This window comes from Drosophila simulans, chromosome 3R, assembly GCF_016746395.2.
Source record: "Drosophila simulans strain w501 chromosome 3R, Prin_Dsim_3.1, whole genome shotgun sequence".
Classification (NCBI taxonomy): Eukaryota; Metazoa; Arthropoda; class Insecta; order Diptera; family Drosophilidae; genus Drosophila; species Drosophila simulans.
The window spans coordinates 7972121-7993361 of record NC_052523.2 but is presented as its reverse complement, the minus strand read 5'-3'; the positions used below and the strand labels follow the sequence as shown (position 1 = coordinate 7993361).

The following is a 21241-nucleotide window of genomic DNA, read 5'->3' as shown; positions in this document are numbered from 1 at the left end:
GTGAAGTCGGTTTTCCCGGCTATTCAGTTAATGCCAAGAAGGTGGTTCTGCCAACGGATCAGAATCAGGCCAAAAGTTCTGAATTGCTGCGGGATTACCTATTTAAATTTTAAACTTAAATAAGCTTCTTATGGCCTTCAAAGGGCATACCTGCCAGCTGGATTGTCAAATAAAATGTTGCGGTCAAAGTCAGTTATCATTTGGTTGTTATTTGTGTAATTTCTTATTTCTTCCAGAAGCACAACTTTTTAAGTTATATTTTTTATCAAACACTAGTTTTCAAAACTCAATTAGAAATATTTCAGAACTGAACATATTGAGCTTTTTACCATTTTGCAAATCTTTTAACGAGTCAAAAATCCTGAAATACCTTCAACTAACTTACAAACCAATGTTGTTAAGGAAAAATATAAAGGCTAAGCGAATGCAAACTCAAAAAGTGGAATAGTTTCTGTTAGAAATTTTTGGTTCCTGGTTATGTTTAATATATATTTCTTACATAATAGTTATAGTATTAGCTTAAATATATTTCTATATTTAATATAGTTTCTTTCATAATATTTATAGTACCTGTAATAATCTGTACTAATTTAATATAATCTAATATAATGTGAATTAACCTTGTTTTGCAAATCAGAATACAAAAGTATGTTCAATTTGACATCATAACTGAAAACTGCAAGAGCACGATTTAATCTCCTATTTGCCAGAAATCTGCTTCAGTGCAAGGATTTTAATTAAAATCTAACAACCCGTCTTCCGCTTAACGCAACAATATGCAATTAAAAACGCAGTTATTAGTGCTGCTGCGAACATAACCAAATAAATTTCCAATTAAAACATTGAAAAGCGTAACCGTAAAATGTGTTTAGGTTTTACATTATTTTTGCGCAACAGCGAAATGGAATCAAAAAATGAAAATTAATTTTTGGCGGAGCGCAAAGCGCACGAAATGGGGCCGAAAATATTTTTGTTTCGAGTGCCTCGCCATCAGCGCTTCTGAGTGGCAGTAGTTTGGCCAAAAATCCGAACGGGACCAAAACTCATTTTGAATATGGCCAACAGCGGGTTGTGCACACACACTCAAGTGGCAGCGTGGCAAAGTGGCAATGTGGCAGCAAATGCGACGGAAGAGCCACCGGAATAGCCGGATTTAATTAAAATCGCAAAATGGCCGCCCTTTCACCTGATTTGCTCGCCGTTTGTTGTCCAATTTTGAGGGCAATCGAAAAATTTCTAATTTGCCGCTCATTATAAGTTTTGATTTTGTAATTAGTTTTTGAATGGGCTTTGATTTAGCGCGTTGAGAGGTCTCTAAAAACTCAATAGCCATAAAGTTGAACAGGGCATCGCATGAAGAATCTGGCGATACGAGGCCGTAAAAAAAAGAGATTAACATTTCGTATATTTCCACCCATAAAAGGAATGCGGTGCAAATACATAGATCAAAAAGAAATGGATGTGGGGGAAGGGAATGCGGAAAAAATACACGAACAAATAAAATCGAGGAAAATCAACATTATAAACAACATTATTAAAAACATGCCGCAAATGTTTTGCTCCTCTCGCATTTTTGAGTCCATTTTGTTGTGAGCCAGTGGCCAAGAAAAAAGGGGGCAGCCGGAACAAAAGGGGCGCCTCCGATGGGCCAGGAGCAAAAGGGGCCCAAGGAGCAAAAGGGGAACCTCATGATGATGTTCTGCCCGGCAAATGAATGCTGCCATTCGAGGGTGAAGCCGAGTCAAGGCAGAGGGCTAATAAAATTAAGCCCTGCCAGGAGATACAGCCAAGCAGGATGCGAAGGATGTGGGCAGCAGAGGATTAAGTTGGTGGAGCAGCTTAGGCACTTTGTTCCTGTCAAGCTGTGTGTGTGTATGTGGGGCTGTGTGGGGCGCCTGTGCCACAACGTCGTGCGGCTCTATAGGAATAAAAATATTTCATTAAATGGGAAAGGATAGCAGAAAACACGGACAAAGAACAGAAAGTGTTCTTTACGGCTCATTTAAAGGATGGTAAAATAAAATATATGTTCGGATATAATTGATATAAGTTCATAATTGAATGAATATTTATACTTTTTTCATAACTGAATCTAAGTATTAATGAAAACTTTCTGAAATTTGTCGAATTATAATAATTTATTCAATGTAAGTATTAACGTAACTAAAAGTACGTTAAAGTCATTGAAAGACAATTTTCCCTGAAGAGTAATACGTCTATATGGTGTACAAATTAGTAATCCTGTATCTCATGAACAGAAAAGCTAAGCTCTAAACCTTACCAATACTGTCTTTTGAGTCGTATCCTTTCAATTTCGTTTCCATTTAATTCCCTAAGTAATATTAATATTTTTACAACATTATTATGACTCATACGCAGTGTTGCCGATTAATTCTACGGTCTGATGGAACCGAAAAGTAGGCAACCCTGTGCTTCTAGCAAACCCCGCGTTGCAGCCCTGTGCGAGTACTAACGGTAATTTTATTTGCCTGTTTGCCGACCCATCTCCCTTTTCCGTCATTCCTATGGCCCCTTTTCCTATTTCCTGGCACTTTCACCGTAATAATTCATAATGAAAAAAGTTTTCCTACCGCTTGTTTGTGTTTTATTTATTAGATTACATTATAATGTTTGTGTGCAGGAGGGGTTTTTATTAAATAAAAATAAATAAATGTTATGGTTATGGCAACGCTCCTTGGCCCTCTCTTGTGGCTCCCTCTTCTCCCTTCTACCGAAACGGGACATCATCATCATTACGCCTCTCATCCCATTTTATCTCTCGTCCGCAGGGCATCAACAACAAAAGCAACAACGAGAACGACGACGACGAAGTTTATCAAAAGGCCAAAAGCACAACAACAATGGCGTCGGTGGCAGAGACCCCCACTTACCCACACCGCTCTTCAACTCTCTTTCCTGCCATTTAAGAGCATGCGCAGTCCACATTAGTGTATGTGTGTTTGTTTTATGGCGGAACGTGTTGTTTTTGTTGTTTGCACCTCGAAAAAATATTAAAATTGTGGTAAATAAATGGAAAATAAAATATGTGGGTATATAAAAAGTATTTATATATGTATGTAAGCATATGTGTTTCCTGTTAGTTAAAACTGATTTTCCGCTCTCTCTCTCTCTCCTTCTGGCCCCACTCTCTTTCGCTCTGCTGCGGCCGCCATTGCTAAATGCCGACGCCTGCGTCGACGTCAGCGTCGGCGCCAAGTGGCTGGCCAATTCTTGTGGGTACATTAGCACTAATGATGATTGAAACGACAAACGTGACGCCGAAGCACCCGAAAGGATCCTCTCCATCCCCAGGTCGTTGCCAAGCTCCACTTCCCAATTCCACCTCTCCGTTTGCCTTTTTGGCTGCACATTCCTGGCTCTGATTTTAGAATTTGTCCTTCTTTGGTTTTTTGAAAGATGAGGCGAAAGTTGGACATTGAGGGAACAAGGCAATTTGTAACAATTTGGTTTCCATTTTCTTTAAATACCGTAAGCTTGTTCAATTTACCCAAATTCAATCGTTTTTAATGTTATGACGATTGCAACTGCATAGAAAGCTAATTCTTGGAGTGAAAAATTTTCTTACTTTTACTAAATTTTATGTACCTACATTTAATGTTTCTTCATAGCTAACGGCTTACTTTTGATTAATTTTTTCGTGTGTAAACTCGCCATTTGCTTTGTTTTTTTTTGGCATTTTCCTTTTCTGCCCGCTCTACATGCTCTTGCATTGATTTACTTTGATGGGCCGCTAATTGGGGCCTCCTTCGTCTTTCCATTTCCGTTTCCGCCAGTTCCGCTGGCTCGTAATGATCGTTGGCATTCCGGGTAGTTTATCAAACGGTAAATTGAAGACCCGTTTGGCAGGCGAAGGGGTGGAGCCAAGGGGGCGGCTAATTGGGGTTGCGTTTGGGTTTGAACTGCGGCTGTAGATAGTTCGTATTGCCAACTTAGTTTGGAGATTTTGGCCAAGAACAATCCCAAGAGTTAATGCTACTAAAATCTGCCAAAATGGACCATAAAATGAAATTGACAAAGTTTGTTTAACGATAAGTTGTAAACTTAAATACTTAATCTAAAGAAAGACACCTGTTAGCTAGGTAAAAGCACACTCTTCTGGTGCGATTCGTCACTACGTGAACTACCGTCCAAGGTAATTCGTCTCTAAATTGCACTTCGACCTTGAATTTAGTTAATTATCATTATAATAATATTGATTTACACCTCAAGTTGTATACAATGAAAAACTAAGTAAATTAAGATTTATTTAAGTTTGTTGTTTTGTCGATTTAACCTGTCCAAATTCAGATATTCATACTTATGATGTATCTACGATGTAATTTCGTAGCTTATTGCTTCATTAATTATGTCTATACCCACACAGCCCTGCCCCATTGGCTTTTCCACCTATTCACAAAATATTATTAATCCAGCGTCGCCATATTATTTTCCGGCTGCTTAGGTACCGCCCATTTGCCATGAGCAAGGGAGACGGTACCAGTGAGCCAATTATCCATTTATATCATAATTTCAATAACTTTTCATACACTCGCCCTCGAAACGGAAACGGGGATTTACCAATGGGTGTGGGCAGGGTTGCTCTGATAGGTGGGTGGCTCGGGTGGCTGGTGGTGGATTGCCCCCTTTGGTGGGTGATTCCTTTTTATGTAACTGCCTGGTGGTTGCTCCTGAATAATGACGATGACTATCAACGATGATTATGATGACGATGATGATGATGAGGCTTCGGTTGACGATGTTTTTATGCCTCAGTTACATCTCATCTCCTTCTTCCCTTCGTTGGCCTCTTTCAGTGGCTCAGATCTAAGCTGAGTGCAGAGTTGTCAACTGTAGCAAAACAAAGTAATTGGCGAAAGTCTAAAAAAAATATTTTGAACGTTTTGCTGTTTAGAAAGATACTGAAAGACAAATCTTAAATCTTTATCCTTTAGATGTAATGTAGCAATGTGTTTTAAAATATCATAATTAGGAATGTATAATAGCGAGTGTACACTTTAATCATTCAAATGCTTAGGAACATAATACATTTAAACTAAATTAAGTTACAAATAATTCAAACAAATTTAATTATAAAAAGGTAGGTATGTTCTTAATTTTGTCAAAAGCCAAGATACTCATATAATTATTCAAAACAATTTTTCATCTAAATTTAATACTTTTTAGTTAGCACAAAAAATTAAATTTAATCATGAAAACGAACAAAGTTCAAAGCACTTAATTACTAGTTAATGAATACTATTAGTAAAAGTTGTGACAACCCTGGTTGAGAGCAAAAAAACGCAAAAGGAAAAGCGGCTAGAAAAATCACAACGGCAACTCACGCACACCCACAAAAAGAATCACTCACCCGCACACAGACACAAACAAGCGCACAGCAGCAAACAGAAAGCAGCGCTGCTAGCTTCGCTGCCGGCGTTCGCTGCCGATAATGTAAAAATTTTACGGCCACGAACTTTTAGTCCAGTTCAGTTTGCAACACGTTCGCGTTCGCATGTGTTTCCGGCAGTAAAACTTCCGCTCGATTTTCGATTCGATTTCCGTTACTGCCGTTGGGCGCAGAATTGTAGGCAACACTTTTTGCAGTGCCGTCGGAAGAGCTAATTTTTCGTATTCAAAACTGTGTTCGTGAAAATAATAGTGAAAGTCCTGAAAACTGATTAACTCACGCTTGGATTAACTTTTGAGTTGATTACATCTGCAATTAAAATCAATGTAATTGGAACTCCATTGGTTTATAAGGTTTGTAACTATTAACTAATCTATGAAGATTTTTGTCCCAAATAGAGTTCCGTCGGCTTTTTAATGCAAGATTACTAAAAAAGATTTCTGATTCAGAAATGCCATCAGAGTTGAGTTTGTAAACATTTCAATGCCCATTTTACGAGGTGTTAGCAATTATGTATAATTTATTATTCCTAATATTTAAAATTGCATTCAAAGTCTAAAGCTTAATAACGGTTTCTCTAAAGATTTACCATTTACCTAGAGCTAACAATATAATAAGATAAATGTCTACAATTTGTACAAGTTTTCATAACAAAATCATATTTAGGAAAGCCGAGATGATAGCTTAAACTTGATTTAATGTGCAATTATGTCTTTAACAAGTTTCTTATCGATATAAATTTGTTGTTTGCAAGTTGAACAAAGACTTATCAATATAATTAAGTGATTAAAAAGATACGAAATAGGACAACATACTAGCTTTTCTCCCAGGATCAGAGCTCCACAATTAATGTAGCTAGAAATTCCCAGCCGGAATGTGTGCGAAATCCACTTGTTACACCCAATTGGCATTCTCCTAATGAAGCTCATTTGGCCCGCACACGACATTAGCCTCGCATGTTTAGTCAAATCAGCTTAAATGCAGCTTGAGACATTCGCATATTTGGCCTAAAGCACAAACAATGGGCGACAACAGTGCTGAGGACTTGGGATGGTGCTTCACCTGGGAGAGCAACTACATCTGCCACAATGAAGCAGCAACTGTGACAAAGTCTCAATTAGGCTATCACATTGCCACAAAACGATTCAGGTTTGGCTCACCTGGGCAAACGCAATGCGTGCGAGCGAGAGGAGCTGCCATTAAGCAAATTATACACTTAAAAAAATTATTTTACATTAGATGATATTATAAAATGGTAGCCTTTGTGATGAAAGCCAGAAATAATATTCAAAAAGGAAAAAGGGTCCGTTTTAACATTCAAACATTAAGTTATAATTCTAACTTATTTGGAAAAGTTACAGATTCCTCTACTGATTTAAAATACTAAAGATCTTTAATAAGGAAATTTACTTGTTATAATTCAAAATGTTCTTCCTTTTTTAATATTTATCTAATTTGATAGTCACATGTAAACAATTCATTCATGCACCAGAGAGATTGCGATTGTTAATCTTAAATACTGTTGTTTCTATTTGTATTAAGTTAGTGGATACTTCAGTTCCAAAATTGTCATTGTGTAGGGAAAGTCATCAAAGTTCCGTCCCAACCAGTTGTAGTTCCATTGTCCCATCTCCCACCACTGAGGTGGGCTGGCCAAGCACTTCATGGTAGAGCAAGTTCTTCAGCCAGGGATCACATTTCACTTAATTGTGGATTTAATCGGGGAGTCGTTGACACCTGGCAGCCACAGAAGCTTCACAGCAGAGCAACAATTAAACAGAGGCATTTCTCCCATTTGCAGAGCGACCGAGAATCCCGGAGGCCAGCGGCAGAAGGCGGACGACAACTCGGAGACAGTGGCAAATACCTAAGCATGCTGCAGAATCCTTCCAAATATCACGCAAATCCCTTGTCGCACTTCCTGGCATTGCATAACACACAAGCCAGTGGCGGCGGCAGCGGCGGGGGATCGTCGGTCGCCGGACTTGGAGGCTTGGGTGGGGGCATCCATGCACATGGTCAACCGCATCATGCGGCGCTGGCAGCGGCTGCAGCAGCGGCGGTCGCCGTCTCGGCGGGTCAGAGTTCATACCAAATGGAGCACCAGCAGCAGCATCATCAGTTGCAGCAGCAGCAGCAGCAACATCATCATCAGCAGCTGCACACCCACCACCAGGATGGCCACCACCCACACCCACCGACACCCACCACCGGCAACAACAACAGCAGTAGCAGCAGCAACAGCAGCAGCCACAACAGCAACAGCAACCACCGGGAACAGTTGGCGGCGGCGGCAGCCACTGCGACGTCGCACGCGCAGCTCATCGAGGCGGCAGCGGCGCATTCCTCCCTCGACGTGGGCAAGTCCTTCACCATCGCCGCCATTTTGGGCCTGCAGAGCCAGCGCAAGGACTACAACAATGCCATCAATCTCTCCCTGCACGACAACAACAACATCATCGGCGACGACAACAACAAGTGCTACACGAGCAACGCCAACAACAATAACAACAACGGCAGCAGCAACAGTGGCAACAACAACAGCAGCCAGAGTGTAAACAACTTCAATTGTGATAGTGTCGCCGGCAATGGACGTTACCTGCACGGCGGACACCAGCATCCGCATCCGCACCAGGCGGGTTTTGCAGCGGTTGCCGCCGCCGTCGGAGCAGCTCCCTCCGCCCTGCAGAGCCTGCAGCAGCTCCACCAGCAACACCACGCCCAGCAGCAGGCAACCCTGAGCTTTCAGCGGGAGAAACTCAAGTCGGGTAAGCAGGTGTTTCAGTCATTGAGTAACCCATGATTTGATCATAAGTGGGTGTTAAGTAAACATAGTGTCTGCATTTCTAACACCTCCATTTGACCATCATTTTGTGATTCCGCAGATTCCCACAAGAAGAGCGCACTGAAGAACAAGCGCGTGCGGACAATCTTCACGCCGGAACAGTTGGAGTGCCTGGAGGCGGAGTTCGAGCGCCAGCAGTACATGGTCGGCCCGGAGCGGCTCTACTTGGCACACACCCTAAAGTTGACGGAGGCGCAGGTGAAGGTGTGGTTCCAGAACAGGCGGATCAAGTGGCGCAAGCACCACTTGGAACTGACACAACAGCGGCTGGCATTGATAAGGCAAACTCAACTGCCAGGTACGTCGATATTGGGCAATCAAGTAACCGTGTCGGCCAATGCGGCCCATTCTGCGTCCACGGAACGCACAAACGGATGCAGTGCAGCCTCGCCCAGCCTGCAGGAGGAGGACAACGAGGACAGCAAGCACTCGCTGTCGCTTTCGGGCGCACTACCGCCGTTGAGTCGAGCGCAGTCCGAGTCGGATCTTTCCATCTGCAACGATTCCCTGGACGGCGATAGCCTCATGGACGGCAGCGAGGAGGCCTAAAAACCACGTCAGTGCAAAGCAAGTTTCCTGTAAATATAGTCAAATAAATATGTACAATATCGGTTTTCTTTACTTCTGCTGGTCTTTAATTGTTGATGATTACTTGTACGATGATTGTTACAATCAATCAATGTAAACTATATTATATAAGCTAATCTGATTGCCGAATCATTCTACATCCATTACTTACGAGTACTGTAAAAGCAAATTTCGTACAAGAACAGAATAATACAGACATTTACACTCAATTCGCACTTTATACTTCGATCAGTTATCACATTGGAGTATTTCACTTATTGCTGAGCAGCCGCCCTGGCGATCCGATCGTGGCAGGATAGGTGCACGATGTGCCCATTTGGATAGCGCACGAAGGCGGACTGCGTTTGAAAGCGCTTCTTGCACTCGGAACACACACTAGACTCGTTCAGCTCGAAGCTAATGTTTCGCTGCTCCTCCAAAGCATTCTCCAGGCGCGTGGACTCCGCCTCCAGGAAGCCGCACATCATCTGCATCTCGTGCTTGTCGGCCATCATTTTACGTATTGATTTTTCCAAGTATTTCTCCAGCTGGGGCATGGGCATGTCATCGGGAAGGTGCTGCAAAATCCAAAATGGTTGAGAAATATTTCTAATAATTCATGCAATGCATTCTTCACCTCGAAGATCTCGAATGGATCGATTTTGGTGGCATGGTTGTTGAGTATTTCCAGGGCCACCTCTCGATTCACTTGCGAGAAATCGGGATGCAAGGGCACACCATCATAGGGCGGTTGAGTTGGTGGTATTAGTATGCACTTAATGAGCGTGTGAAATATGTGCTTGTCCTCTTTGTAATGGGCTTCCGCGTAGGCCGTTGCCTTGGCTACATCTCCGAGAACATGGATATAGATGGACAGGACGTTGTCGTGCTTTTTGAGCCTGCCCAGGATTAGGGCACGCTCCTCCAAGAGCATATTGGTTGGAAATTCCTCTAGGAGGCGATCCGGCGAATAGTCGTTGGACTCCTCCAACATCTTGTAGAGCTTGGCTCGCATCGGAATGAGTTCGGGAACTTCCTCTCTAGAAAACAGGTGAGTATAACTAAGCATTCTGGAACAGTACAATGACAGACTCTCACCCCTTTTCCTGCTGAGCAAGAAGCCGTTGCACCTTTTCGCGATACTGCTTGAGGAGCACATTGTGGAGCAGGGTGTTGCCGTCCTTCCATTCAGTGATTACGTGCTCCAAATAGGGAATGACAAGTGCTTTGTGCTTGCTAATCAAAAAGTCAAGAACTTTGGCGCGCGGCAGGGATTCCACTTCAATAAGTTCGTCGGTAAAGATGGTCAGGCCTTCCTCGGGATTATCCTTTAAGACCCAGTCAGCGAACTCAAAGATTAGCGGCAGATGATCACCACCCAGCTCCTGAAGATAGCGTATGGTACGCTTGCGGCCCTGCAGAACAGATCCTTCCATGCTCGCCTGCTCTCGAAGCAGTTTAAGCGCCTCCTTGTGCTTGCCCTTCATCTGGTAGAGGATGATAAGTTCGGAGATCTTGTTGTGCTTCTTCAACGTCTTTTCCGACTCCTCTAAGTGGCACTGGTTTAGGCGTAGCAGTGGTGCCACCAGTGAGTCGTTTGTCTGCAGGTAGCACTTCAGCAATGTGGTATCGATGATCTCCAGCAGGGACTTTGAACTACTTTTGGTATCGCGCAGCTTGACCACCTCCCGCTGTCGGGCCCATGCCAGATACTCGATCAGTGCCAAGTAGGCGTTCTCCAGGTCGCCATCCTCAAGCGCCGGAGTACTGGACGTAGGCACAGTGACATCTTCGGTGCCGGGCTTTGGCTCTGGCACCAAGTTTGGGAACAGTCTTATCACATCGTAGGGATCTATGGCCGCCTTTTCAAACTCCTTCATGGCCGCCGAGAACTCCTTATTGGTAAACAGCTCTTTCGCATAGAGCATGTGTATCTGACGAATGGTTTGGGCTCGGTCCGCGGCAGGTTCATCGGAGATTTGCTGAAAATAAAGCTTGTTGTAGTCATCGTATTTTGATTTCGGTTTTCGGACCCACCGTCAGCTCAATAGCCAGTTGGAATTTCTTTTGCTGTAGCAACTGCTGACGCTGAATAGGGATTTCCACCATTCGAATGCACCAAAGCTCGGAGGTGGCGGCGGCGAAGATGGTTCCCTTGTCGGCGTGGACCAGGAATTTCGTCTTCTGTAGCTCGGGAATGGTCTGGACCAGGGTGTCCTTGCCCACTAGGCTGCGCACCTCGATGGCGTTGTTGACACGACCCACGGCGAATGGCTCATCCCAGACTGTAATGAATAAAATTAGATTTATAACTTGGCTTGAAGTGAATTGTAAGTATCGTACCCAGATCTAAAAGCGGACTTGACCAGAGCAGAGGAGTTAGGGAACTATTGCTGTCTATGGCAGCCGGCCGTACATCTGTGGAGTTATTGATTCCATCCGACTCTTTGTACTGACTGGGATCTACTACGACGAGGTAGCTGTCCTTGGAGATGCCCAACATATTATTCCGGATAAGGCAGATGCAGGGATCTCTGCTGATACTAGAGGAGGTAAGGAATAGGTCGTGTTTCTTTGGTGCTTTTCCTGATATCTAGAAATGGATAAGCAGGGCTTAAGAATACAAAGTACATCGACTTTAAAGCATTTCTCACATCGTAGACCACATATTCGTCTTTAAAGCCCACGCAGACAGCATGGCCCACCCAGCACAGTGTCCTGGGCACATCGCTGAGCTCGATGCTCAATTCGAGGGAATTCAGCTTGTCCTCCTTCCAAAAGAAGAACACAAGACGCCGTCGGATGGCGCAGCAAACCCGAATGACGGTGGCCACACGTCCGGTGGTGGACTTCGGCGTGTCCACGTCCATGGTGAACAGGGTGCATCCCTTGGTGTCGGGCGCACTGTGCATGAAGGCGAAGTTGCTCTCAATCCGTCGAGTGTCGCACACATGCACCTGTAAGTCGGTGAGCACGAAGAGCAGGTTCTCCGAGGCAATCACCTCCATTTGGGTGATCGGTTTCCGGCTGAAGTTCTTGTTGAACATCCGCATGTCCACGCCCGTCTCCTCGTCCACAGAGTACATGATCAGCTGTCCACTGCGGGTGCCCAAGATGACATGGTTGCCTGAAACAATGCGTCCGGTGAGTAATAGCTGTGCACCGGAGATTCCACTCACCATATGCCGCAATTGACTCTATCTGCACGCCCTGTTTCAGGATCGAGTGAACACTGTAGGCCTGGTGCATCTTGGCCAAGTGGAGGAACTTCGGTTTCCTCCGCCTAAATTTATTTTCCTAAAAAAGCTTATAAACAAACCAGCTGGGAGTACCGCTAATGATAACAGATATCGATATCTTGAGCGGTAGTAAATCGATTTCTTCCTCCTATGGTGATAGCGAAATACCTAAAATATACAACGTAGAAAATACAATTTGTACATGTTATAATTTAAGATTTAATTGCTAATTGCTAAAAATTAAGCAATATTTTTAAATTACGATACATTAAACGAATGCTGCCAGACTCTGCATTGCAGTCGATAGCACCAGTTCGATATACTGGTTCCGCGCGGAACCGCCCACCTCTAGTCCTTTTCACTTTAGCGAGGCGAAATTGTCACATTTACATTTGACAAAATTGTAAGTTTTCCAACAACTCTGTCGCTTGATTTCGGGTTGTATGTGTTCATTGCATTACTACCCGCCCAGTGAAGTCGTTGAGTAACAGTTTTACCTCGTTCCCGCTCCAGAGTCGCCAACAAGCCCGCAGACAGCAACAACATCAAGAGTAGCTGCACAGCAACAACAGCAAACAGTCAAGATGCCCAAGAATAAAGGTAAAGGAGGCAAGAATCGTCGTCGTGGTAAGAACGAGAACGAATTCGAGAAGCGTGAGCTGATCTTCAAGGAGGACCAGCAGGAGTACGCGCAGGTGACCAAGATGCTGGGCAACGGTCGTCTGGAGGCAATGTGCTTTGATGGCGTCAAACGTCTGTGTCACATTCGGGGGAAACTTCGCAAGAAGGTGAGTGCTGCTCCTACTCCGCTCTTTGTTTCGCCCGTGCTCTCTTCGCTTGCGTTGAGTGGGTGCCCCTCTCTTAGGTGGCGCTCTTAAGCCATTTTGGCATTGATTGTCCGCGTATGCAACGTACATATTTACGTTATTGTTTTCGCTAAAATGCTGGCTGTTTTTTTTTTGATTTTGGGGGATTTTGCATTACGCTGCTAACTTTCGACCTTTCTATACCTAATTTTCATCTCTCTTTGTTTGCAATTCTCTTTTACTGCTCCATTATTGAGTGGGTGTCATCGTCCTTGTGCGAATGCATTAACAAAAGAGCAGTGGGCGCTGTGGGCGGGGCGGCTGATTAATTATACGCAAGTGCCTATGCACTGATGTATGTAGATGAAAGCAAAGCAATAGCACTGCAAATACAGGGTGATCACAAATACTTGATTTTTTCAAAACATTCTATTTTAATTGTAAAAAGGCGGTATTCATTTAAAATAAGCACGCACTATTCTGTCAATTTTACTTTACTGCCTACTTACAATCATATGAAATTTTGTTTTATTGATACAATAGATATCATTTTATACCATAGAAGTATGATATATAGTCAGTTTACAGTTCAGCGATTCTGAAACTAAGCTAGTGAAAAGTTTTTGCAATGCCAATTTTTTTAATGGAATATTTTTTCATGGTAGTACGTACACCCTTGGATTTGTAAACTATAGCCTCTGCATTTGAATTAGCTATTCAGTTACCTGTTTGCAACTGGGAATGCAGCTTTATAGCACTAATTTGGGTGGTCAGACTGCATTCCAGGAAATACCAATGGTAGTTGCTCCTTATCACCTACCTGAGTTAGCCCTGGTCGTGGTCACGGTAGTCCATATAGAGATTAGATCGTTTCTTCCGAAGGGAATGAACACATGTCAAATTTTGGATGGTGCTTCACGCCGCAGGAGACGGACGTCATAAATTAGATTCCAAATCCAAATCGACTGCGTCAAGATTCCCCGCGTAATTAGTGACGTCTTCGATTTCTAGTAGGTGTCAAGCAAAATATACACAACCAGAAGTGGACTCCAATCGGAGCGAACAAATCAGACGTGAAGTTATAAACAAAACTGCGCAACCAAAAAGATTCCAGACTCTTGAAAATCATGTCTTACGTTAATTGCCAAACATTGGCACTGTAAATGCAAATATACAGATCGAAATCGAAGTTCACTAGCTAGCGATGTTAGCGATCTTCAAATGAAATTCCAATGAATTCCGGGCATTAGATCTTGAACTTTTTATCTTTATAAGCGCCATAAATTAGAACAGAACCTATCAGATTATTCGACATAGATTAACAAAGTAAATCACCTGCTGCAACACTGCAACTATATAATTCAGTAGCTCTTTTTGGCATTGGTAAAAAGGACTTTTTAGATTCACATGCAATTCCAAACGAAGCAGTTGAAGGAATTTCAAAGATTCATAGCACGTGCTGTGCCATAAAATTAACCTCATGCAACATCCTGACTTGGCAATATTATTCTTTGACCGCATTTGGTCAATTTATTTATCTAATCTATTGCTAAAAGTCGTGTCCGAGGTGCCGAAAAATTATAATTTGCAAGCAAGTGCGACGCAGTTTTATGTTTTTTTTAGTTTGCGCCTTGATCTCCATAAATGGATTTATAATCTCACCTAATCTTGAAGTGATATGTTATGTAATGGCCGTAAAGTAGGGGATTCGATTGGTGCACGTGGCTGAGTCGCCATTGAATTAACATCGAATTTTTCAAGTTTTTTTTTTAGGAATTTATTGGCGCTTGCACTTTTGTGATTAGATTTTTGAACCTATGTATATGCTTAGCATTACAATAGAGATTTTGGCATTACTAATTTTGCAAATAAAGTTGACGCACTTTAATTGCAAAAAAACCCAGCGATTATAAATAATCCTTCACACAAATAACCAAATAATTAATTTTCTTTATTTCTTATCTATTTTATTGAAAATGCCCTATAATTGATCTGATAGCACCATAACATTTGAATACCGTGTGGTTGGTTTGTGGTGTGCTTCACAATTTCTAGGCCATCTGTCAAGTTTGAATATATATTGATAATTCCTGGAAATTGGAAGTGCGGAATTACAGCTGGACGCTACCCAATTACTCAGTTCCTGGGGGTTCAAAGTGCAGCAGTTGGACGACTCAAGGTTCAACGAGCTCTCGTTCGCAGATGTCTAGACCCAAAAACAAGGGCAATCATTTTGGCACAGGTTGTCCCGAAAGTCTGTCAATCATCCAGCAGTCAGCTGATGGTGGCAATTTGGCGCTTTCTACGGGCTCCCAGCTAATCTAGTCACACTGATCCCAATCTGACAGTCGTAACATGCTCCCGATGCCCCGTTTAATTTGGCCAGACGCTGCTCGGGAGCATGACTAATGCGTGGAAAGGCGCCAGGTGAATTGTGCTTTCGTACCCCAACAACTCCGCCTGCTCCCCGCCCAGCAACAGAATGGGATTATATCGCGAATTCTTATCTGGCCGACTGCCCGCTTATTTCACAATCTCTTTCGACTGGGCCAAATTTGAAGGAGCTCTGGTGGCTCAGTACGCACTTTTCCAATTCAATCTGCGCAATTGGACTTAATTCCAAACTAAAGATCCGGTGTGCGATCTATTTTGGTTCTTGTTTGTTGAGCTAATTTGGTGAGGAAAGCAAGATAGTTTTCTTACGCAATAACTGGCGAGTAAAATAGGTCACATTTATTCTATTTTAACTCATCCCACTTGAATAGATTAGCTAAAAATAAGAAGACAGTTGAGATCTTTGTTCTATTTAAGTATTCACAATTTTATTCATGTTTTTTTGGGAACTTAATCTAAGTCTTAAATTACTAGAATCGGGGCAGTATATAATTCTATATTTGTTCATCTTATTTGCCTAGTGAGATTGTCTAGAGAATCTGCAATTTTCTTTGGGTTTTCAATCTTTTGTGTTATTTTTTTTTGTATATTTCATTTTTCGATATCTTCACATTCGAGCGCTAATTTGTGGGCGATTCTGCCTTAGTTGTATAGTATCTTTCCGATGATCTTTACATGATCTTACATGATCTGGGTGGCCGTGCTGATGACCTGGTTAATCCACTCCGTGAAGGCGGAGACGCGGACAAAGACCGAGGGCGCGTTCTTCTGGCCGCAAGGCATCTTGCCCCAGGACACAATGCCGATGACGATGTTGGCCTGCTCGAAGTGCTCCTCGCAGCACTGCTGGATCAGCGGTCCGCCGGAGTCGGCGGTGCAGATGCTAACGCCTCCTGTCAGCGGGCCAGTGCACAGATTGGTCTCGTGCAGCTGGAGTCCGGAGCGGGCGAGGATTTGTTCGCATAGCTCCATGTCCAGAATGGGCATGTTGGCCTCCTGCAGGCGGTGCGGATAGTTGGGCACCGCAGTCATCGAGACATTGCCCCAGCCGTACAGAGTTCCATAGCCCTCCGGCTGGGCATCCTGCTCCGGCAGCGTTGCTGGCTGGACATAGGTGTCAAAGGCCAGGGGCTCCTTGGTGTAGATTAGCGCAATGTCGTAGGGATTCACTCCGCCGAGATAGAGCTCATGGCGCACGTAGTAGTCGATGTGTCGCATTTGAATGTTGCTCGCCTCGCCCTTCTGATCGTGGATGTCGTGGCTGCCCGCCACGATGACCGAGTTCTCCACCGCCTGCGGTGAGCTGAGGCAGTGGGCCGCCGTCAGGATCCAGTGCTCGTTGATGATGGTGCCGGCACAGTAGTGGACCAGTCCCTGATCGGGTGTCATCATCTGGATGCTGACCACGTACGGCGCCGAATGGGGAGTCGCCTCCCGCTTGGCCAGGAACTTTTTCGTCCAGTGCGTTTGTCGCGGTGCTTCCAGAGTGCTAATCCGGTTCTCCAGCAGCCCGTAGGCCGCCAAATTCATGGCCATGGTGTGGGCTGCTCCCGCAGAGCTGCCACCGCCGCATTTGCGCACGGTGGGCAGCTGGATGGAGCCGGAGGATGCAGAGCTTAGTACCACCATAATACTGGCTATGGTGGACAGCAGCACCGAGTAGATGCATCGGTAGGATAAGAGCATGATGTCCTCGCTCTGGTTGCACGCGCCGCACGAATTCGTCGAGTAGTAGTAAGTAATTTTGACGGTTTTTGGGGGTCTTGGTTGTGGAGGCGCGACTCGTTTGGGTATTCGATGTCGCGACTGCTTTAGCTTTTCGCCCTTGTTCTGGCGTATCGATAGCACTTCACTTGTATTCCGTTTCGCTTTGGCATGGAATTCACTTTATTCGGCCCGATTTTGCCGTGTTCTTTTTATTCAGTTGTCTCTTGCTTGCTGCCGATTTTGGATTTGCCCGTCGGCAGCGAGTGTGGGCTGTATTTATAGGGAGAGCCGCTCTGGAGAGAGTCTTCCTTGCCAAATTGTAATTGGTGGCTCCTTATCGCTAAGAAAGCGCGAGCGAGTCTTGCCCCCCATATATGGTTCGCTATCAGTGACGAGTTGAGATAGCGGAGTGCGAGTGCCAATGGCACGTCTAAGGTGCTGCGGGGATCGGGCTTGTCTTGCCCAGGAATGCCCTACGTGGAGGAGTCCCAATCTACACATTGCTATGTAAAACTAGTGTGTACTTGGCACCTAGAAAAGCAGAGCTCTAAAGGTTTCAATTTCAATCGAAGTAAAGTAATAGAGAAGGGGTTTAAATTTATAACAATAACTAAGTAATATAAGTTAGCTCGCTTCTCAGTGTAGTTATGTTTATGACACATAGTATTATCCCGAATTAATGGTTATACCCATGAATGTATTATCGCTGATTTTATTGATGGGAGTTTTGTTAAATGGAAAGCTCACAATGAATCGAAGTTGATTAGTGTTTAGCTAATATTGCGTTTAAAGAAAACTTACTATGTGGAGTAGCCAAACATATTACATTTCGCACTGAGCACACCAGTGCAAACTGGATTGGCTACGCAATCTGGAGTTCAATGATGTCGTATGTCTATATATAGGGTATCGAAACCTGCTGCCTCGAATGCCATTCCACTGACGGATCACACATACTCGCTAACTTACTCATTGGCGGCACACTGCCGTGCAATCAGTGGAGGAATCGGGTGCTTCCCGGCCAGCTGTTTTCTGGGATCGCGAATGGGCCCATCCAAAAAGAAGGGGTACGCTTATCTGCTGGAAATCGTAATAGGGCAATTTCGATTCAATTTAGTCACGATTCTTCGCTTTTGGCATGATCTATCGTGCTGGTTTCCCGCTGGTCGGATAGATAACCGGATGGAACTGCGGCGCGGTGCCATCAATTCGGTTTTAATGGATGATAAATACTCCAAAGTTCGCAGAGCGTCCGAAACACTTGTTTATTTCCAGCACGCATACGTAATGTGGGAATTATGCGACAGTGGCTTCGATTCCGTTTAATTAATTATAAAGCCCACCACCACAGGTATCATCGCTTATCGAACTTTACGTGCTCAACGGGTTTCTTCATATATGTGTCATCTAAGCATGGCATTGGAATTTATACTGCACCCACTTGGACGTAGAGCCAGTGACAGGAAGTGGTTTTGGGAAGTGAATTTATGAATGGGCTTTGAATCACTCGACGAGTGCAACTTGCCCTAGGTCGTTGACTCTGCAGTTTGAGTAAGTTACTATTAAAGGGGGGGTTTTCTCATTGCCACCCTAGCACTCCCTGCATTTTCACTTCCTACTTCGCCAATCTTGTCTTGACGTCACTGGGTGATAGATATCACGATCTGTTGTCAGGCCTCCTGCGTACTCGCATCCGATTAGGTAAATGCCTGCTCAAGAGGCTTGCCATTTATATACATTCTTATCGCTCCAGTACCAAAACTGGGTTTGCTCGTGATTGGATTTGAGATATCTCAATGTGTCTTATCTCGTCAGTAGCGAATTCCTCCGTTTTCCATGGAATTAGCCAGTGCCTGTTATGCGATCCATTCAGTTTGCCCATCTATCTCCTCTATGTGACTTCTTACTCGTTTTCGAGGGTCTTTTGGCCGGCTAGTCGCTTATAATCTTAGTTTATCAATGTTTGATGGTTTGTTTCGAGTGCTGATTGGGATCCACGAGGAATTAATTACTCCCCAGCTCACGTGAGCTCGTCTGCTTGCGAAATTGTGCCCAAAAAATGCCAATGGTCACTCTCAATATGGAACATTCTTACCAAATATAGAACTTTCCTGTTTACTCAGTTAGCATGGCGATTCGTTGCGCCCATTTGTGAAATTCCCGGAATGGAGTCGCTCCGCGCCATAGATCAGTTATCTTTTATCTATTACACGGAATACAAGCTGCAAAATTGAGTTTGCCTTTTCCCACAGCATTACTCACAACGCAAAAGAAACAAAGAGTCGTGGCCTTTCCCAAAAAAAAAGTGCAGATAACAATGTTTATTTACGGATTCCCTTGGTACTTTCAGGTGTGGATTAACCAAGGCGACATCATATTGGTGGGCTTGCGTGACTACCAGGACTCGAAGGCTGATGTGATCCTCAAGTACACGCCGGACGAGGCCAGGAACCTGAAGACGTACGGCGAGTTCCCCGAGTCGGTGCGCATCAACGAGACAGTCACATTCGTGGAGGATGGCTTCGACGAGGACATCGAGTTCGGCGATGAGATCAGCTCCGAGGACGACGCCGATTCCGTGGACAACATCTGATTAACAAGAAACAAAGTGGCGCCGGGTGGGACGACGACGACGGCGGGAGCGTCTGGAACGTCCGTCTCGGCAGCAGCACCAGCAGAAGCGGAGTCAGTTCGAGAATAGTAGGAATTTAACCAATTGTAAAAAGCAGAAAGCCGGTAGCCCCGAGTCCTGTTCGAAGTCAAAGCCACCATCCAATCCAATCCAATCCCAACCATTTATCCGGCATCCACAAAGCGGCGCAGCGGCAGTTAAATTGCGAAAACGAACCTATAGTATCATTTCATTTATAGCCATTTTAATGTTCAATCTCTCTACTCTGAAATTGTTTTATCCCGAAAATCCAAGTGCGTTCCAAAATTAAAACGGTTTGATTTATGGCCGCCTTAAACATCCAATTATTAAATACAAATAGTAGAACTGTTACACTGTGCAACAAATCGAACATTGCGAAACATAAACTAATAATATTTGAATTAAAAATGAAAAAACAAAGAAAAACAAACGGATATTAGTTATTATTTATCTACCAACAAATCTATCGAACTAAATGAAAAAGTAAAAAAAAAGAAATAAAAAACAAAAAATATATTAATGAAATCTACAACTCATACACATAAAATAGGAGTTTAGCGAACACTAATATTTAAGGCAAAGGGATATATAATAATAATGATCAAAACAGGCAGAGATGTGAGTTTAGCTAGCGAGTAAGCAAAATCAAATCCATGAGTTTTCGCCAGATATATCTGCGCCCCATCCCCCCAAGTGTTCCTTTTCAGCATTTTGTGTCATGTCTTTTGTTTGTTTTTATTATAAACCTGCGTTATATTTTGATGGTTTTCCATATAGCAATATCCAAATCATTTTCCAAACGCCCCTTTTGTTTTTTGCTGTCCATGCATTCAGTTTTCCCTGTTCAGTTTAGTTGTAGTCTAATTCGAACCAAACAAAAACAATGGATGTGTAAAAAGTAAAGAGACTATTGATTTTTGTAATGAGTTGAACTCCAATAAATGGCGTTGATTAACCCGAATGCAAAACAGCACACGTTCCAAGGCTTTTTCACTTCTTGATAGTAAAATTCATGCTACAATTTATTATTAAATGCAGAAACTCGTACATATTTGTGTGGGAGCAGAAAACTGCCATCGAATTTGGCTTAGTTTACAGCTCCTCGTGGCGCGAAGGGAACTTCTTGAGTATGGCATGGTAGAGATTGTAGAAGGCGTACACCGAAACCGTGATGATCACCAGCAGAGCTCCGCCGAACGCGATGCTCAGGAAGTTTCCATCGATGATGCCCGCCGAGCGGTGGCGCTTGGTGGAGAATATCTCCTCCGTGGTCGCCGGGTTGTTTTGCTGCTGGGACGTCCGCTCGGCCATCAGCCGCTTCATGGTGCTCAGCCGCTCCCGCAGAACTTCCACGGACTCTGTGTCCAGGTCAGAAGTTCCTGGAGCGGTTTTGTTTACTTTCTGTTCTAATTAAAATTTATATAATTGTCTCCATACCTGTCGACTGGGATGCGGAAGCACTGGGATAGTTAGACATGTTTGGATCTCTGTTTTTTGGTATTTGTGCAAAAACTTCAGCTTGATTTGGCCAAAAACAGAGTTATCTCAAAAGTTTAGGGGTGGGTTTGTTAGATTTTCGAGTTTGAGTAAAAGCGCAGGCGCGTAACGGAATTCGCGCGGCGT

The 21241-nt window shown here is 43.7% G+C and overlaps 5 protein-coding genes across 8 annotated transcripts; 2 read left to right on the top strand and 3 right to left on the bottom strand.

Moving 5' to 3' along the window:
- Positions 1 to 5457: 5457 nt before the first annotated feature.
- On the top strand, positions 5458 to 8873 carry LOC6727588 (optomotor-blind protein). 3 transcript variants are annotated; one of them, XM_016175532.3, is made up of 3 exons: positions 5458 to 5760; positions 7209 to 8175; positions 8293 to 8873. In XM_016175532.3, exons 2-3 carry the CDS (start codon positions 7281 to 7283, stop codon positions 8799 to 8801), a joined length of 1404 nt encoding a protein of 467 aa, XP_016034182.1. In that variant the 5' UTR covers positions 5458 to 5760; positions 7209 to 7280; the 3' UTR covers positions 8802 to 8873. The 3 variants fall into 3 exon arrangements, with proteins under 3 accessions (XP_016034182.1, XP_016034181.1, XP_002102967.1); XM_016175531.3 differs by lacking the exon at positions 5458 to 5760 and adding an exon at positions 6794 to 7074; XM_002102931.4 differs by lacking the exon at positions 5458 to 5760 and having other exon boundaries at positions 6794 to 8175.
- LOC6727587 (vam6/Vps39-like protein) lies at positions 8846 to 12182 on the bottom strand. The gene is made up of 7 exons (XM_002102930.4): positions 11999 to 12182; positions 11474 to 11946; positions 11163 to 11412; positions 10857 to 11104; positions 9918 to 10801; positions 9457 to 9859; positions 8846 to 9397 (listed from the first exon to the last, which is right to left on the bottom strand). The coding sequence occupies exons 1-7, from the start codon at positions 12066 to 12068 to the stop codon at positions 9095 to 9097; spliced, it is 2631 nt and encodes an 876-aa protein (XP_002102966.1). The 5' UTR covers positions 12069 to 12182; the 3' UTR covers positions 8846 to 9094.
- A 129-nt stretch (positions 12183 to 12311) lies between these two features.
- LOC6727585 (eukaryotic translation initiation factor 1A, X-chromosomal) lies at positions 12312 to 20591 on the top strand. Of its 2 annotated transcripts, none has more exons than XM_016175534.3 (3): positions 12312 to 12461; positions 12572 to 12846; positions 19316 to 20591. In XM_016175534.3, the coding sequence occupies exons 2-3, from the start codon at positions 12643 to 12645 to the stop codon at positions 19556 to 19558; spliced, it is 447 nt and encodes a 148-aa protein (XP_016034180.1). In that variant the 5' UTR covers positions 12312 to 12461; positions 12572 to 12642; the 3' UTR covers positions 19559 to 20591. The 2 variants fall into 2 exon arrangements, with proteins under 2 accessions (XP_016034180.1, XP_016034179.1); XM_016175533.3 differs by lacking the exon at positions 12312 to 12461 and adding an exon at positions 12462 to 12499.
- On the bottom strand, positions 15684 to 17482 carry LOC6727586 (lectizyme). The gene has a single exon (XM_002102929.4). The coding sequence runs from the start codon at positions 16942 to 16944 to the stop codon at positions 15940 to 15942; it is 1005 nt and encodes a 334-aa protein (XP_002102965.1). The 5' UTR covers positions 16945 to 17482; the 3' UTR covers positions 15684 to 15939.
- Positions 20351 to 21216, bottom strand: LOC27208791. Its single transcript, XM_016184346.3, has 2 exons — positions 21056 to 21216; positions 20351 to 20997 (listed from the first exon to the last, which is right to left on the bottom strand). Exons 1-2 carry the CDS (start codon positions 21093 to 21095, stop codon positions 20711 to 20713), a joined length of 327 nt encoding a protein of 108 aa, XP_016034178.1. The 5' UTR covers positions 21096 to 21216; the 3' UTR covers positions 20351 to 20710.
- Between the last annotated feature and the right edge of the window lie 25 nt (positions 21217 to 21241).

Bases quoted from the DNA above. Each gene is read 5' to 3' on its own strand.
- LOC6727588 (XM_016175531.3), top strand. The intron at 8,176-8,292 runs GTAAGCAGGTGT...GTGATTCCGCAG, and splicing joins GCGGGAGAAACTCAAGTCGG to ATTCCCACAAGAAGAGCGCA.
- LOC6727587 (XM_002102930.4), bottom strand. From the start codon at position 12,068: ATGCACCAGGCCTACAGTGTTCACTCGATCCTGAAACAGGGCGTGCAG. The intron at 10,802-10,856 runs GTGGGTCCGAAA...CTTTATTTTCAG, and splicing joins AACTGGCTATTGAGCTGACG to CAAATCTCCGATGAACCTGC. The intron at 9,860-9,917 runs GTGAGAGTCTGT...CCTGTTTTCTAG, and splicing joins CTTGCTCAGCAGGAAAAGGG to AGAGGAAGTTCCCGAACTCA.
- LOC6727585 (XM_016175534.3), top strand. From the start codon at position 12,643: ATGCCCAAGAATAAAGGTAAAGGAGGCAAGAATCGTCGTCGTGGTAAG. The intron at 12,847-19,315 runs GTGAGTGCTGCT...TGGTACTTTCAG, and splicing joins GGGGGAAACTTCGCAAGAAG to GTGTGGATTAACCAAGGCGA.
- LOC6727586 (XM_002102929.4), bottom strand. From the start codon at position 16,944: ATGCTCTTATCCTACCGATGCATCTACTCGGTGCTGCTGTCCACCATA.
- LOC27208791 (XM_016184346.3), bottom strand. From the start codon at position 21,095: ATGTCTAACTATCCCAGTGCTTCCGCATCCCAGTCGACAG. The intron at 20,998-21,055 runs GTATGGAGACAA...AAACCGCTCCAG, and splicing joins TTCCGCATCCCAGTCGACAG to GAACTTCTGACCTGGACACA.